This window comes from Amblyraja radiata, chromosome 13 (genome assembly GCF_010909765.2).
Source record: "Amblyraja radiata isolate CabotCenter1 chromosome 13, sAmbRad1.1.pri, whole genome shotgun sequence".
Classification (NCBI taxonomy): domain Eukaryota; kingdom Metazoa; phylum Chordata; class Chondrichthyes; order Rajiformes; family Rajidae; genus Amblyraja; species Amblyraja radiata.
In genome coordinates this window covers 32,993,357-33,010,867 of record NC_045968.1, presented here as the reverse complement: position 1 = coordinate 33,010,867, position 17,511 = coordinate 32,993,357, and the positions used below count along the sequence as shown (strand labels likewise).

At 42.8% G+C, this 17,511-nt stretch overlaps 1 protein-coding gene across 2 annotated transcripts in view; it reads right to left on the bottom strand.

The window, feature by feature from the left end:
• ky (kyphoscoliosis peptidase) overlaps positions 1-17,511 on the bottom strand; it is a 68,576-nt gene that overhangs the window by 14,439 nt on the left and 36,626 nt on the right. Inside the window, exons 9-10 of one of the 2 annotated variants that reach the window (XM_033031667.1) lie at positions 6,838-6,879; positions 618-691 (exon numbers count right to left, since the gene is read on the bottom strand). In XM_033031667.1, the coding sequence (XP_032887558.1) occupies positions 618-691; positions 6,838-6,879 (116 nt within the window). The remainder of the gene's footprint in view (positions 1-617; positions 692-6,837; positions 6,880-17,511) is intronic. The other variant, XM_033031668.1, reaches the window with a different exon arrangement.

The window sequence follows — 17,511 nt, the reverse complement described above, 5'->3', positions numbered from 1 at the left end:
AACCTATTTAGTTGGCCCTATCACATTACCTCCCTAGCCGCCTCAAGACCCTGACTCCCACCCCACCTTGACAAACATGAACCTAATCACTATTCCATCTCATTTGCCATCACTTTTCAATCATGAACCCCATGGCTTCCACTAACTGCAGAGTACTCGAAACACCACTGGACACTGATCCCACACCCAACTCTTGATCTCACTGCTTAATTTTTAACTTCAGCATTCCCGCAAACCCCCCCCCCCCCCTTCCCATTGTGAATCCCACTCCACAATCTCCAGCCTAACTCCTCTGCTCAAACATGGCTCCTCATCACTGGCAACTGACCTTAGTTCTGATCCACTGGAAGTTCCTGACCCTAGCCTGACTCTGGACTGACCTGATGTGGTTCATGCACTCTGTGGCATTCAAGGAAGCAAGGGGGACAAGGTCGTCTAAACCATGCACTGCAACCTCTGGGGATTTTCTGGGGCAAAGTGGCAAACAGGTCTTCAGTTAGCCACTGAAAATGTTGTGGAGTTCCAGGAACAGGGTACTTACTGACATTTCATTTACCATTTGGCCAGAGCAGTCTGAAAGTAGAGCACCCCTCCCCCCATTTCTCTTTGATACTTGCCTTGCAAGCATACAAATCAAGAGCCTCAAATTCTGCCACATTCATTTTCATGGACTTCAGGTTGTACATGTCATCTGAAAAATAAAGTAATGACTGTTATGTGAATGATTTACTAACGTCAACTTGGTAGCAGATTCATTCCCTAAACTTCTCAGTCTCTAAACAGTGTACATAATCTTTTGCCCTAGGAAGACAATAAACAATAGGTGCAGGAGTAGGCCATTCGGCCCCGAGCCAGCACCGCCATTCAATGTGATCCTGGCTGATCATCTCCAATCAGTACCCCGTTCCTGCCTTTTCCCCATATCCCCTGACTCTGCTATCTTTAAGAGCCCTATCTAGCTCTCTCTTGAAAGTATCCAGAGAACCGGCCTCCACCATCCTCTAAAGCAGAGAACTCCACAGACTCACAACTCACTGTGAGAAAAAGTGTTTCCTCATCTCCGTTCTAAATGGCTTACCCCTTATTCTTAAACTGTGGCCTTTGGCTTGTACTTCTACTACAGCCTTACCTGCTTTGCTAACTGTTTTAGAATAATGTGACTTCAATGGCCATGCATCTTTAACCCTGGATATTTATCTGGCACTGATTTGACAGAGGATAAAAAGAGGTAGAGTTACGATTGTAAATTAAATCTATAGGATTTTGATCAGCTGGGCAAGTGTAAGATGTTACATTTTGAGAATTCCCGCACATTGGGAACTTGGGGAGTGTTGTAAAGTAGTGGGACCAAGGAATACATGTGGATAGTTCTCTTAAAGCAGCATTGCAATAGATAGGGTGGTATTGAAGGTTTTTGGCACACTGACTTTGTCAGTCTGGGAATTGAGTATAGAAGTTAAGATGGTTACAGATGTACAAGATATTGATGAGGCTGCACATGATATTGTGTTGGTTTTGCTGCAGAGAAGATTTATGAGAATGTTGCCAGGATTTGAGGGTCTGAGGTGTAGGGAGAGGTTGGGCAGGCTAGGACTTTATTCCTTGGAGCGCAGGAGATTGAAGGGCGGTCGTATAGAGGTGTATAACATCATGAGGTGAATGGACAGATAAATGCATAGTCTCTTTCCCCTGGAAGGTGGAATCAAGAACTTAAAGGCATAGGTTTAAGATGAGTGGGGAAAGATATAATAATAATATGAGGGGATTAATTTTCACACAGAGTGTGGTGGGTATATGGAACAAGCTGCCAGATCAAGTAGTTAAGGCAGGTAAAATAACAAGATTTAAAATATATTTGGACAGGTACATGGAAAGGAAAGGCTTAGAGAGATATGGGCCAGATAGATACAAGCAAATGGGACTAGCTTGGATGGGACATCTTGGTCAGCAAGATGTGACTCTATGGCTGTGAATCTATGGCTGCTGATTGAAATGCAGGCATTATTAATTATTATTATCAGCAGCCATAAACCACCATGTTCAGTAACAGAAGACATCTTGAACAGCCAGGTCTATTTAAACTAACTATTCCAATATCTATCAACCATTCAACCTCTGCCGATCCAGAGAAAACAATCCAAGCTTGACAAGTAATAAGGAAGGTAGATAATGGAATGACATTTCATGAAGACAATATGTATTTTTAGTAAGGTGCCTGCAAAGTTCAAAGTTAGGCAGAAAGGCAAATGGACATAGCAAGCTGATAATATAACATTGGATTAAAAGTCACCTCAGTACAGAGAAGAAAAGGGTAATTATTGAGGAATGGTCTCGACCCGAAACTTTACCCATTCCTTCTCTCCCGAGATGCTGCCTGTCCCGCTGAGTTACTCCAGCTTTTTTGTGTCTATCTTTGGTAATTATTCAATGTTTAAGTGATAGGAGGGTTTTATGTGTGAGTATGTCAGGCTGCAGCACCAGGTCACTTGAATATCAATGATTTGGAAGTAAATCTTGTGCAATGATTGAAGGTTTTGTGGGTACAAATATTGTCTGTTTAATTATAAGCAAGAGCTGGAGACCTCAGTAGGGTATCAAATGACTGAAATGGTGGTCAAAAATGGCAAATGCATTCCAACACACCAAAGGAAAGTGTGGTAAATATGGTATTGGGGCATTGATTATAAGAGTCAAGAGGTCATGATGCAGCTTTATAGGATTTGGTTCGGCCAAATTTGGAATATTACATACAGTTCTGGTCGCCCCATTGCTGGGGGAATATGAAGGGTTTGGGGAGGCTGTAGAAGAGGTTTATCAGCGTACTGCCTAGATTGGAGGTATTAGCTCTAGGTTGGACAAACGTGGATTGTTTTCTTGAGCATTAGAGGCTGAGAGGAAAACTGATAGAATGATATAACATTATGAGAGGCATAGATAGGGTAGACAGTCAGAATAGTTTTCCAAGGGTGGAATTGTCAAAGATGAAAGGGCATAGGTTTAATGTGAAAGGGGCGTAGTTTGAAGGAGATGTGCAGGGCAAGTTTTTTACACAGGTGGGTGTCTGGAATGCCCTGCCATGGGTGGAGGTGGAGGCAGACACGTTAGTTGCATTTTGCAAGGAATGGAAGTGTATGGATCATGTACATGCAGATGAGATTAGTTTAGTTTAGTATCACGTTTGGCTTAGACAATGGGGGCCGAAGAGCCTGTTCCTGTCTTGTGCTGTTCTATGTTCTATTTTCTGTGAATTGCATCTTCATCTGAGGAAGTTACCTGCTGCTTTTTCTGAAGGTGTTTAATGATCCTTTTAGTCGTGCTGTTGGGGGTACTTTTCCCACTGCTGCTCAGCTGTATGAGCATAAATGTATTAATTAGCAGGAGCATTAATCTCCTTGTTGGCAGCATTGGCAGTGCACCTACATTGTTCCCCAGCACTTTATGCTTCCCAATCAATTAATAGTAAGTAAAGAATCAACGTTGAAGGGAATATTCTGTTGATTCAGTTCACAAGGTGAGTAGCAGGTGGAAAGACTGTTCTGTCCAGGTCATCCATTCCAAGAAATTTCTCGCCCCAATCACAGCATCTAGCTCAAATGTCCCACTATTATGTTCCCGTGTAATTGACATGTTTGACTACTGTAAGGTTTAGGTTTAAGTTTATTATTGTCACGTGTACCGAGTTGCAGTGAAAAGATTTGTTTTGCATGCTGACCATTCAGATCAGAGAATACAATACATAAATACAACCAAGTCAAACTCAAGTACAGAGATGGAGCAAAATGCAAGGTCCAGTGTGTATAGGACAAACTGACATCAATTCACAATGCCCTGCCTTGTCGTGCTCACTACTATTTACAGTATAGTCCCATTTATACTTCATTAAGACCATACCAGTGAGGATGTTGAGAGCCTGCACTATCACCTCATCCCTACCAATAGCTACCACTGGGCACTATATTCCCACTGGGAATGCACACAGTCTTGGTGTGACAGGCTGGGACTGAACTAAATACTGTTCTGCCTTGTTGGTTGTGGCTCTCCCCAAGAAGTTGCCAGTTAGCTGAGAAACGTGTTCACTTGCAATGATCATCATTGTTGTTTTGCACTGGGGATCTTAAGTTATGGGTATGATATTTAACGTGTGATGAGGATCATGGACTATAACTGAAATGGAAACCTTGAACCAAATGCTCTTTGTTGCAGTTTCTATATCAGTGTGAAGGCTTGCTGCCAACTTCTCCTGAGATATTTTGAATCCTTTTGTAGCATGGAAACACTGATCATAACAGAGTACATTGACTTGACATTTTCTTGGATTGGCAAAGAGTAGTTTTATTCAAAATCTTTCAAAAGAGCTCTAGTTCCAGATATAAAAACCACAAGGCTGCTGTCTATTAGTGCACATTCACTCATTGTTGAATTCTCTGCAAACTATATTCATGAGTCATGGAGTGATACAGCCTGGAAACAGGTACTTGGTGGTCCATTGTATCTGTACACTCAAGCATCAGTTTTTACAGTAATGCTATTCATTATATTTCACCCATTCTTATCAACTCCCCCCAGATTCTAGCACTCAGTTACACGCTAGAAGTAATATAGAGTGGCCAATGAACCTAACAACCCGCACATCTTTGAGTTGTGGGAAGAAACTGGAACACCCAAAGGAAACTCAGAGTTGCAGGGAGAATATGCCAACTTCATTTACACAACACTGAAGGTTATGCACCTGCCCCACTTAGGAAACCTGAGCGGAAACCTCTGGAGACTTTGCGCCCCACCCAAGGATTCTGTGTGGTTCCCAGAGGTTGCAGGTGGTTGCCGGAGGTTGCAGGTAGTGAAAGCAGGTAGGGAGACTGACAAAAACCTCCGGGAACCTCCAGGAACGGCACGGAAACCTTGGGTGGGGCGCAAAGTCTCCACAGGTTTCCGTTCAGGTTTCCTAAGTGGGACAGGAGCATTAGGATCAGATCCAGGTTGCTGGAGGAGTAAGGCAACAGCTCTGAGCCACAGTCACTGAGCCACACAGACGGAACAGTACTTATTTCACACTGAAAGTAGTTTTTAACCTTGCAAATTTATTTTGTGCCTCTTAGCACTTTATATCTCCTTACATACATTTTGAAAATTTGAATGTCAGAAGAGTGAGAAAAAATGAAGTTTATCGTAAATGATGTTTACTGAGAGTGTAAGCATGGAAAAATATTTCAAAGATTTGACAAAATCATGTGGAATAAATTTAAAGCAACAATGGGTCTGGTGCTGGCGACTGAGGTGGCCAATTGGAAGGGTGATCATCATATCAAGGATTTAATTAGCAATGGAGAAGTTCAAAGAACAATCTAAATCTTTGGAATTGGAAGAGAGATAGGGAGGTGGGAGATCTAGCCAGGTCATAACAGAACTAAAAATTGATAAGAAGTATAAATGAGGATTAAATGTTTTTGGAGGAGATGTTTCAGGCAAAGGTGAGGTACATTCCTGAAGAGAGTAAGGTTAGGACCTTTTTAAAAAACAAGATTAAATAGGAGAAGTTGAGGATGTTCTCCTTGGAGGGAAGGGGGCTAAGGTGGACAAAATTAAGGTGATTTTAGATAGGTTAGTCAAAGGACAGTTATAGGCTGCTTTTACAAGGACTGTAGGATACAAGTGAGGTTCTGAAGAATTGGCGATAGGAGGAAGAACTGTTTTAGTGACCTGGAACTCACAAGGGCAGTGGAAGTGGAGTTGATCAATGATTTAAATGGAAATTGGATCTGCCATTGAGAGGAATAAACATGTTGCATCACAGGTTAGAACAGGGATTGGGAAAGGTTGGATTGCTGCACAAAGAGCTGGCGTGTGCTCAATGGAGTGAATGGCCTTCCCTCCTTCTGTAACAGGTTGAGTCCCTGACATCTAAACATTGTAGGTGATTTAACAGCATACACATATTCAGCTAAAATGGGTCTTCCTAAGAAGAATATTTAGAGGAATTTTGGTCAAATATGGGCAAACGGAACTGGTGTATATGGGTATCTTATTCAGCATGGGGGGCTTGGACTGAAGGCCTGTTTCCATGCACAATGACTATGACCACATCAGGATTATCCCTTGAATGTTCTGCCTCCTCTGGCATCCTACATTTAACTATGAATGAAGCCACTCACATTGTAGGCAGTAAGATACAGTTGTGAGTTTTCCATTCCACACCCAATTGAAATGGCCAAACTGTTATTCTAGTTCATGGTTCTCAATGCAAATTCCAATATACAATACACACTCTAATAGATCCCCTATATTTGTACAGGGCTCCATTTGTGTGTGTTGCACCAGCTGGGCATGCCAAAATAGAGTGAATCCATCACCTAAGCCTCTGCGCTGTATCGCTCAAAAACACCAACCATGTTGGCTGAGGTTTTTTTTTCCAAGTAAAATTCCACAGTGATTTTAATTTGAATGGTCTCAACTGGGCCAAATAAAAGTTTCTTGTCAAACATGTAATTTAGATTGTTCAGTGTTCTAATTATTTTTGAAAAATGAAATATTTGCTTGAACCAACAACAGAAAGTGCTGGAAATAAGCAGCAAGTCAGGCAGCACTTGTGGAAAGAGAAATGGTTAACGTTTCAGGTCGGGACCCTTCATCAAAACCAGTCCGGAAACATTGCCGGAACTGTTCTTCTCTCTTCACAGATGCTAGCAGACCTACCAAGTGCGTTTTCTGTTTTTGTTTCAGGTTTCCAGCCTCTGCAGTATAACTTGCGTCTCTGAGCAAATATAAAGTTCTCATTGATGTAACAGGGAGCTCAAGCCGCACAAATGAAGAAGAGAGCAGCTTTACCTCCACAATACCCACCTTTAATTTCTTTTAGCTTATATTTTTGACCAGAGGCAACATCTGCAATATCAAGATAATGTTTTTCAGTTGCAGTGTATCTTTGTGACATTGCATGCAGCAGCACAGAATAAGAGAACACTTAAAAAAAAATATTTTACATATAAATGTCCTTGGCTGATTTGTCAAATTCGGCACTTCAGCCCTCTGAGTGTGTGGCAGCCATCAACTACCATTAGGACTAATCTAACACTACAATCTGTTTTATTCCCCATAATTGTTAATAAACTCTCTCAGATTCTGCCACTTACGCACATCAGGGGTAATTTAGAGTCGCCAAATTAGTAATCAAAAAGGTCAATGAGGGACATGCCATAGTTGTTGTCTATATGGACTTCAGTATACATTTGATGTAGTTCCACATGGTAGGCCACTCTGGAAGGTTATTATGCATGGGATTCAGGGAGAGAGAGAGCCTACCCACTGGATAGAGAATTGGCTTCATGGAAGGTAGCAGAGGGCGAAGGTGGAAGGTTGTTTTTTCAGACTGGAGACATGTGACCAGTGGTCTGCCTCAGCGATCTCTGCTGGGCCCATGGCTGTTTGTGGTTTAAATCAATGACTGGGATGAGAATGTACAAGGTGGGCAAGTGGGATGAGGAATTATTAATGGAGGTTAATGCAGATAAGTGTGAGGTGTTGCATTTTGGCAAGTCAAAACAGGGCAGGACCTTCACAGTGAATGGCAGGGTTCAGGGGAGTGTTGTAGAGCAGAGGGATCTAGGAGTGTAGGTACATAGTTCCTTGAAAGTAGCATCACAGGTAGATAGGGTGGTCAAAAGGCATTCAGCACATAGAACAGTACGGAACAAGAACAGGCCTTCGGCCCACAATGTCCGCCAAACATGATCCCAATCTCTTATCTATTTATGCATACTCCATATCTCTCCATTCCCTGCATATCCATATGACTATCCAAATGCCTGTTCAATGCCACTATTGTATCTGTTTCAACCATTAATGCTGGCCAGTTGGTTCCAGGCACTCACCACCCTCTGCGTAAAAATATTGTTCCGCATATCTCCTTTAAACTTTGCGCTTTCCTCTTAAAGCTATGCTCTCTAGTATTTGATTGCTATACCCTCTAGTATTATCTACCCTATGTACGCCTCTCATAATTCTGTATCTCCCCACAACCATCTAAGTCTGTCCAACCTGTAGCAAATATCCCCTAATGCAGGAAACATTCTGGTAAACATTGGTCTTCATCAGTCAGAGTATTGAGTTTAGAAAGGTCTGAAGAAGGGTCTAGACTCAAAATGTCACCCATTCCTTCTCTCCAGAGATGCTGCCTGTCCCACTGAGTTACTCCAGCATTTTGTGTCTACCTATTGAGTATAGAAGTTGGGATATTCTGTTCCAAGATGTTGGCGAGGCCACACTTGGAGCATTGTGTTCACCCTGCTGTTGGAAAGATGTTGTTAAGCTGGGAAGAGTGCAGAGAATATTGATGAGGGTTTTGCCAGGACGTTAAGGCCTGAGTTGTAGAGACATGTTGTGGAGGCCAGGACTTTATTCCTAGATATGCAGAAGGATGAGGGGTGGTCATGTATAAGATCATGAGGGGAATAGATAGGATAAATGCACAGTCTTTTACCCAGGGTAGGGGAATCAAGAACCAGAGGCTCAAGGTGAGAAGGTACAGATTTAATGGGAACCCGGGGAGCAACTTTTTCACACGTGGAATTATGGAATGAGCTGCCAGAGGATGTAGTTGAGGCAAGTACTATAACAACATGTAAATACATTTTTACATGTACATGAAGAGGAAAGATTTAGATCGATATGGGTCAAATGTGTACAGGTGGGGCTAGTGTAGATGGATCATCTTGGGTGGCATGGGAAAGCTGGGCAGTGAGAGGTAACCACGGCACCTGGGGGAATCTCATCTAGTCAAAAGGAAAATGTTTAAACAACACACATAACACCGGAGGTCAGGATTGAACCCGGGTCATTGGAGCTGCTAGGCAGCTGTTCTACCAGCTGTGTCACTGTGCCACTCAATTCCAGTCATTGCAGTGAGTTTCCAACGTACCATTATTTCTCTCTGCCATGAAGATTGAACATCGGGTGTATGGTATCCACTGTTCCAAAAGCCTTGGTGGAGGGTTTATTCCCCATGGTAGGGGACAGCATCCCTGGACATGTCTCATCTGTCTGTGGAGGATTCATGGAGAAACCATTGATGCAGGCTAATATGAGCCTTAAGGGGGATCCATTTAAATAACATACCTATGCCTATTAAGATGGTCAGATCAATCACTTGGACACTATTTATTTTCAAGGCCATAAGCTGTCAGTAAAATCAGGGAATGAGAAGCTCAGGACAACAATACAATTCTGATAGTTTCCAACCAACTTCCACCCCCTATCTTGACTGATTTTTGGAAGTTACTTTATAGCAGGAGTGAATGGTTAGTTTAGTTAATTGTCATGTGTACCAAGGTATAGTGAAAAGCTTTAGTTACGTGCTAACCAGTCAGCGTCATTAGTGATCTTCATTGGAGCGCCTTTCTTGTCCTGGTCTCCCCAGTAGCAACATTGGGCTCTCCCAGAAAGGATTCAAATCAAAGAACATAAGAATAAAGGAAAGGCAAGCTGCAGAAGGCCATTCACTTCCTCTTGCCTGCTCAGCTACTCGATAAAATTGACAATTATTTTTTAGCACAAAGCTACTTGCATGTTCTGAAATTCAAATCCCTTGATTCTCCTAATATCCAGAAGTCTATTGGTGCATGGATAGGGTGACTGCACACAGTCTTTTTTCCCCCAGGTTAGTGGAGTCTAAAACTAGATGGCGTAGGTTTAAGGTAAGAGGGGAAAGATTTAATAGGAATCTGAGGGACAACTCTTTATATGCAACGGGCTGGTTGATGCAACTACAATAACAGCATTTAAAATACATTTGGACAGGTATGTGGAGAGGAGCATTTTAGAAGGGTACTAGTCCATATGGGACCCGATGGGTCCCATCCCCTCCATGGGGAGAGGGCGGCCTGTGGCATCACACACACACTAACACCCCCCCCCTTGATATTATATTAATATTATTCATTTGCTCCTTTTCCTCCTTCCCCCACCCTATCCACTCACACATAGCCCCCAACTACACAGGCATGGTTAGAGAGGGAGAGGGAGGGGGGGTAGAGAGGGAAGGGGTAGAGAGGGAGAGGGTGAGGGGGTTACAGAGGGAGGGTAGATGGAGGGGAAGGGGGAGGGGTAGAGATTGAGGGGTGGGGGGGCACGCGGCGTCACAGGGGAGGGATGGTCCCCGAACGCAATACCCCGCCACTCACTCATAGGTCCCAATACTCACCACTCCCTAGAGAGGGAGTGGGGTTGGTAGAGAGGGGGAGGGAGGGCAGAGAGGGAGGGGGGTGGGGCAGAGAGGGAGGAGGGGCCAGAGAGGGAGGAGGGGGCAGAGAGGGAGGAGGGGGCAGAGAGGGAGTGGGGCAGAGAGGGAGGGGGTAGAGAGTGAGGGGGGAGAGGTAGAGAGGGAGGGGGTAGGGGAGGGGGATAGATAGGGAGGGGGTAGAGAGGAGGGAGGACAACTTGCTCTATTTGATCTTATTTGATTGTGCACGACAGGTTGATTGCATTCGTGGAAACACATGAATGTTGCAATCTCCCACCCCTGTCCCATTGTGATGTCATATGTAAATGAGATCCATTGTGATTGGACGTCTGTGAGATGGCACTGTGACATCATCAATGGAAAGTGCTGCAAGAGTCTCCCACTGAAAAGCAGTTAATTAAAAAAAATAAACGATTAAAACAAAAAAAACCTCGGAAATATTGGTTGGAAGGCGACGGGAAGAAATTTATCCTGTCGAGGGAAAAAATGTGAGTAGCATGTGTGAAAATGGGAAGGCGGTGGTTAAGCATTTTGGAAGAAGATACAAATTAAGGAGATTAAAAGAAAACCAACACTACCCTGCATACACATGAAAATTTAGAATGTTGTGAACAAAGGAAAGAGTTTTGGTATAATATAGATTGTTCAAATGCAAGAAAATGGGACCATCGTAGCTGATCATGTAGGTCAGCATGGATGAAATAGGATAATAGGCCTGTTTCCATGCTGTATGATCCTTTGACTCGATATTGAATATATTCAGCGAATAACCTTCTGCACCCCATGGACAGAAAATTCTGGATTCATTCTCATCTGTTCTTAATGGCCGGGTCCTTATATTGAGATGGTTAACCTTGATTCTGAATGCCCTGAATAGAGAAAACATCCAGCTTGCTCAATGTCAGTAGTGAATGTGAACACAGGTTCTCTTGTCCAATTAATGATACAGGTAGTGAGCAACTGGCCCTTGTGCAGATCCCTGTCTCCCAATCTGAAAATAATTCCTTTACTCTTGCTCTCTGCTTTATTCTGTTCACCAATCATCAAAAATTTCCAGTATATTTCCTCAATACCATGGCAGTCAAATTCTTTTGAGCAATCTTTTATGTGGCACCTGAATGGCTTCATACAATTTCTACAGCAACACCATAGAAAGTGTCCTAATAAGATGCATTACAGCTGGTTATGGTGACTCCAACTATACTTAATGATGCCTCTGAAAAACAGCCAACATACACCAGAGAACACCCTGGTCTTTCCCTCTTTTCCAGTATCCCGTTGCGCAGAAGATACAAATTCTTGAAAGAATATACCACCAGACTCAATGTACCACAGCTTCTTTCCTGGTGTTATCAGACCCTTGAATGGGCCTGTCATGGGCTCGCGATGAATTTCCAATTTTTTCAATCAACTTCTTTGTGGCCCTTGCACTTTTTTTTAATCTACACTTTCTCTGTGGTAAAACCTCTATATTTTGTACTCTCAAACATAGAACATAGAAAATAGTGTACAATACAGGAACAGGCACTTTGGCCCACAAAGTTTGTGGTGAACATCTCTTATCTACCTACACATAATCCATATCCTTCCATTATCTGCATATTCATATGCTTATCCAAAAGTCTCTTAAATGCCACTATTGTATCTGCCTCAATCACCAACTGTGGTAGCACGTTCCAGGCACTCATCACTCCAGAACGTTTCAGGCACTCTGAGTAAAAAGGTTGCCCTGCACCTCTCATTTAAACGTTGCCACTCTCATCAAATGCCCTCTAGTTTTTGATTTTTCACATCCTGGTAAAATGGGTCTGAATGTCTACCCTATCTATGCCTCTCATCATTTTATATACCTCTATCAGGTCTCCTCACAACCTCTGGTATTCCAGAGAAAATAATTCAAGTCTGTCCAATCTCTCCCTGCAGATAATATCCCCTAATCTATGCATCACTCCTCACCCTTTCCAAAGTCTCTACGCCCTTCCTGTAATGGGGTGACCAGAACGGCACGCAATACTCCAAATGTGACCTAACCAAAATCTTATTAAGCTGCATCATGATTTCCTGACTCTTATACTCAATGCCCTGGCCTATGAAATCAAGCATACCATATGCATTCTTTACCACTATCCACTCTATCTACTCGTGTTGGCACTGTCAGGGAGTTATGGACTTGGAACCTAAGATCCCTCTGTATATCAGTGCTTTTAAGGGACACGCCATTAATTGTATGTTTCCCCCTTACATGCACCTCCCATAGTGCAATCTACTTGCTCGGATTAAACTCCATCTGTCATTTCTCTGCCCATTTATGTCACTGATCTTTATCCCTTAACAGTCTTCCCCGTAGTCTGTATCCCCAGCAATCTTGGTGTCATCTGCAAACTTACTAACCAACCCACCAACGTTTATGTCCAAGTCAATGTCCAAAAAAACTATTAATTGGAGATAAACTTTGTTTATTTTCTAAAAAGAAGAAACTGCGGATGCTGGTTTACAAAGAAATCTCCAGGAATTTGTGTCTATTTGTTTATTTGCTCTTTTGCACTACCTGATGCACAGATGTATGATTAGACTGGATAACATGCAAAACAAAGTTTTTCACTGTATCGTGTGACTTGAATATAATAAAATATACCAATACCAATGTCATTTGAAAATCCACTTTCACCACTGTTACCTTCATGCATATATGTATGTTCATGTTATTTATTTTGTGAACTGCAATCTCAGAATTTGTCAAACCTGACGTACCTTTCTGAAATTTAGATTTGCTTCTGCCAAATCATAATATTATTTTCTATGTGCCCAGGTACCCATTTTCTTAACAACAGGTTCCAAAGGTTTTTTCGTACTAAATTCAGGCTAATTTGACATAGTTCCTGTTTTTTCTCTAAATGCACTATAGCTCCTTGTATTTTCTTTCCTTCATTTCTTAAATAATGCAGTGACACTTCCCGCCTTCCATTCTGTTGAAACTGCTCACGATTCTGCAGAATTTAGGAAGATGACAACAAGTGAACCCACTCTCTCCACAGAATCCCTACGATGGAGTTCATCAGATCCTAGGGATGTATCTATTCCCAGTGTAATTAATTTACTTGACACTCATTTTTTTCAGCTCATCTTTCAATTGCGACCTACTTGCGACTCCACTATTTCCTACATTAATATTTGTTTAATTTTGCTGTCATTTCTTTATTCCCCAATTTTCCTGCCTCAGTCTGGTTTTATATTTAACTTTCCTTATCAATAAGTTGACCCTCTGCTGAATTCTGAAAGTTTTTCAAAGCTCAGCTTTACTGTTGTTTTTTTTCGCAAACTCCTTTTTTTCTAGGATGTATTGATCTCTTTAACTTCTAATAGCTATGTCTGATCCACCTTTTGAATTGGGTTTATTTGCCTCAATTACGGTTAAAACACAAAGCATGTGCTATAACACAAGGATACATGCTCAACCAATAAAAAAACAAGTCCAAAGCCAAAGTAGGATCTAAACTAACTATACACACTTATTCTATAGGACAATAACTAACTTCATACTCAGTAATAAGCTGTCAACATGTTAGGAAATACACAAGCTAAAAACCCAGCCCAATGCCACATGCAATTCTAAAATGCCTTTACACAGTTACACAATTGGACAACAAAAACTAGGCGTGTAAATGCCAGTGTATCGTTGGGGTTATCAAGTGGGGATCGTCCTTCACTGGTGTTCCGTTGAGTTAGGTTCACAACACTTCGAAAGAGCTCAACAGTTAGTTCAGACGTTAGTTAGAACCACCCCGACTCAATACCTGCTCTCATCAGTTATGCTACCAGTATACGCTACTAAGCAGCTAACTTTGTAAATATCGACTAAGTAAAATAAACTACAGATGATCGATTCAACACTCAAGCAAATGCTAAATACTCTTATCCTTTCTTACACTTATCCTAACCTTCCATCAAACAATTGTAATGCCACTAATATCAACCTCACATATAAAACCGGAAGGAATACACTTACTGCGCGTTGCACATTTCCTTTCTTCTCCACCAAATCCACCTACTACCTTGCTCTGCTGCCTCTGGCATCTCCTTTACAGAATGACGTAAACCCTATCCGCGAATTCCTAGCTCTCCAAATAGCGACGTGGTTGGTCTCGCAATGAAACCTCTACAACCCACCTCAACCGAACGTACTCTTGTACTCCATCCTCCCTGCTCAACCTCTGCCGTCAAATCTACCTATCTAAGCTTTTTCCTTTCATAAGCCTCATCCACTGAGTTTTCCCAAGGTACCGTCAGTTCTATAAAATACATTATCAACTGACTAACTGACCATAACTAGCCTCAAACTAGTACGAATTATTTCCTGCAGAACAACAAGCTTTCATCTCAAGCCTACCTTCATTTCCCAATCATTAATTCTCCTTAGCTGACTTAACATATACCCGTCTGAAAACTTTCCTCCTCTACCTTTCTCTCCCTCAGACAAAATGAATAGCTACGCTCTCAGCCCTATTGCACACTGAATTCAACTGTTCTCTCAAATGTTGTAGCAATACACTTCAAGACCTGGCTATGCTACCAAGTATTCTTGCCATAGAGGGAGTACAGAGAAGGTTCACCAGACTGATTCCTGGGATGTCAGGACTTTCATATGAAGAAAGACTGGATAGACTTGGCTTTTACTCGCTAGAATTTAGAAGATTGAGGGGGGATCTTATAGAAACTTACAAAATTCTTAAGGGGTTGGACAGGCTAGATGCAGGAAGATTGTTCCCGATGTTGGGGAAGTCCAGAACAAGGGGTCACAGTTTAAGGATAAAGGGGAAATCTTTTAGGACTGAGATGAGAAAAACATTTTTTACACAGAGAGTGGTGAATCTCTGGAATTCTCTGCCACAGAATGCAGTTGAGGCCAGTTCATTGGCTATATTTAAGAGGGAGTTAGATGTGGCCCTTGTGGCTAAAGGGACCAAGGGGTATGGAGAGAAAGCAGGTACAGGATACTGAGTTGGATGATCAGCCATGATCATATTGAATGGCGGTGCAGGCTCGAAGGGCCGAATGGCCTACTCCTGCACCTCTTTTCTATATTTCTATGTTTCTAAGTATACTGACCTTGATAAAGATTAGTCTTACATCCTGACAAAACTTTGCCATCTCTGAGCATGTATAGATGATGAGGTATGTACATTTGCATTAAATTACGTATTAACTCTTTACATGTTAGCCACTGCTCCTTTACTATCACAACTTTCCATAACGTTTTCCAATCTACCGTGTTTCACACTTTCATAGATTCCTTTGTGTAGATTTAAGACCTTGGTTTTAGATTGAACCAAATCAGTTTCATAATACCATCAGATTTTTATCACCCTTATCAGACTCCTGAACAGCTAGAAATCAAAAAGGAAAACAGAAAACCTACAGCAGGTCAGGGATGACCTGCAGGTTAATGTTTCAGATTAATATATTTTTATTTGGTCATTGTGGTGACATAATTGGTGCAAGTGCTGCGTACAGCAGCATGAGTGGCTGAGAGAGAAAGACCCATGTATGGAAAGGAGAGTGTACAATGTGGGCTGAACAATGACTCCTACAAACAGCAGAATGGATTTGATGAGACCACAGACAAAGAGAAGGTTAGATTCAGAGTATCAGTTGTACACCTGGTGCCAAAATGAAGGGAATTCAGAGGAATGAACGGCCACAAGGTGTAATACACCTAGGTGTAGGAAGAAGGACAATCAGTGACATTTCACCTTGGCTTGAGAGAAGGGTGTTACGTTCTCCCAAAACAAGTCATTTCGTTCAAGGCAGTGCACTGAATGTTAGAAACATATAAAATAGGTGCAGGTGGAGGCCATTTGGCCCTTCGAGCCTGCACCGCCATTCATTGAGATCATGGCTGATCATCCACAATCAGTAACCCGTGCCTGCCTTCTCCCCATTTCCCTTGATTCCGCTAGCCTCTAGAGCTCTGTCTAAAGCCCCTGTCCCACTTACGTGCCCTTGGCACACTAATTACGCGACCATGAGTTGAGGCGCGACGGTTCCGCGAAGGTCGCGGGCGATTTCATGCGCCCGCACAGCCGTCTGGAGCGGGTGACGTCATTTGAAGATGGACACAAAATGCAGGAGTAACTCAGCGGGACCGGCAGCATCTCTGGAGAGAAGGAATGGATGATGTTTCGGGTCGAGACTCTTCAGTCTGAAAGAAGGGGCTTGACCAGAAAAGTCACCCATTCCTTCTCTCCAGAGATACTGCTGGTCCAGCTGAGTTACTCCAGCATTTTGTGTCTATCTTCAATTTTCTTGGCCCCACTCTGGAAGTAGAAGTGGGGGCGGATTTGGACCGCAAGAGCCGTGAGCCCCAGGCCGTGCTCGGTGATCGTTTGCCTGCTTCTGCTGCTGTTGGAGGTGAGACGTTGCGTCGCGCCAGGGTCTTGGGCCTGTCCCACTTTGGCCGTCAGTTACACGACAGACTGTTGGCGCACGAAGATTTCGTTCACTACAAAAATTTCGGACCCCTGCGCGATTTCCCCTCGCGCACAATTACATACCCCTCCGTGCTTCTCAGTGGGACCAGCTCCGCACGGCCATACGATGCCTGTGCGCCTCAACGCGATGACGAGGTAGCGTAATTTGCTTGCCAAGGACATGTAAGTGGGACAGGCCCTTAACTCTCTTTTAAATTCATCCAGTAAATTGGCCTCTACTGCCTTCTGTGGCAGAGAATTCCATAAATTCACAACTCTCTGGGTGAAAACGTTTTTTCTCATCTCAGTTTTAAATGGCCTCCCCTTTATTGGGGACTGTGGCCCTTGGTTCTGGACTTCCCCAACATTGGGAACATTTTTCCTGCATCTTGCTTGTCCAGTCCTTTTATAATTTTATACCTATAAGATCCCCTCTCATCCTAAATTCCAGTGAATACAAGCCCAGTCTTTCCCAATCTGTCCTCATATGACAGTCCCGCCATCACGGGGATTAACCTCGTGAACCTACGCTGCACTGCCTCAATAGCAATGATGTCTTTTAGGAGACCAAAACTGCACACAATACTCCAGGTGTGGTCTCACCTGCAGGAGGACCTCTTTACTCCTATACTCAAATTATCTTGTTATGAAGGCCAACATGCCATTAGCTTTCTTCACTATCTGGTATACCTGCATGTTTACTTACAGTGACTGGTGGACAAGGACACCCAGGTCTCGTTGCATTTCCTTTTTTCCTAATCTGACCCCATTGAGATAATAATCTGCCTCCTTGTTCTTGCCGCCAAAGCAGAT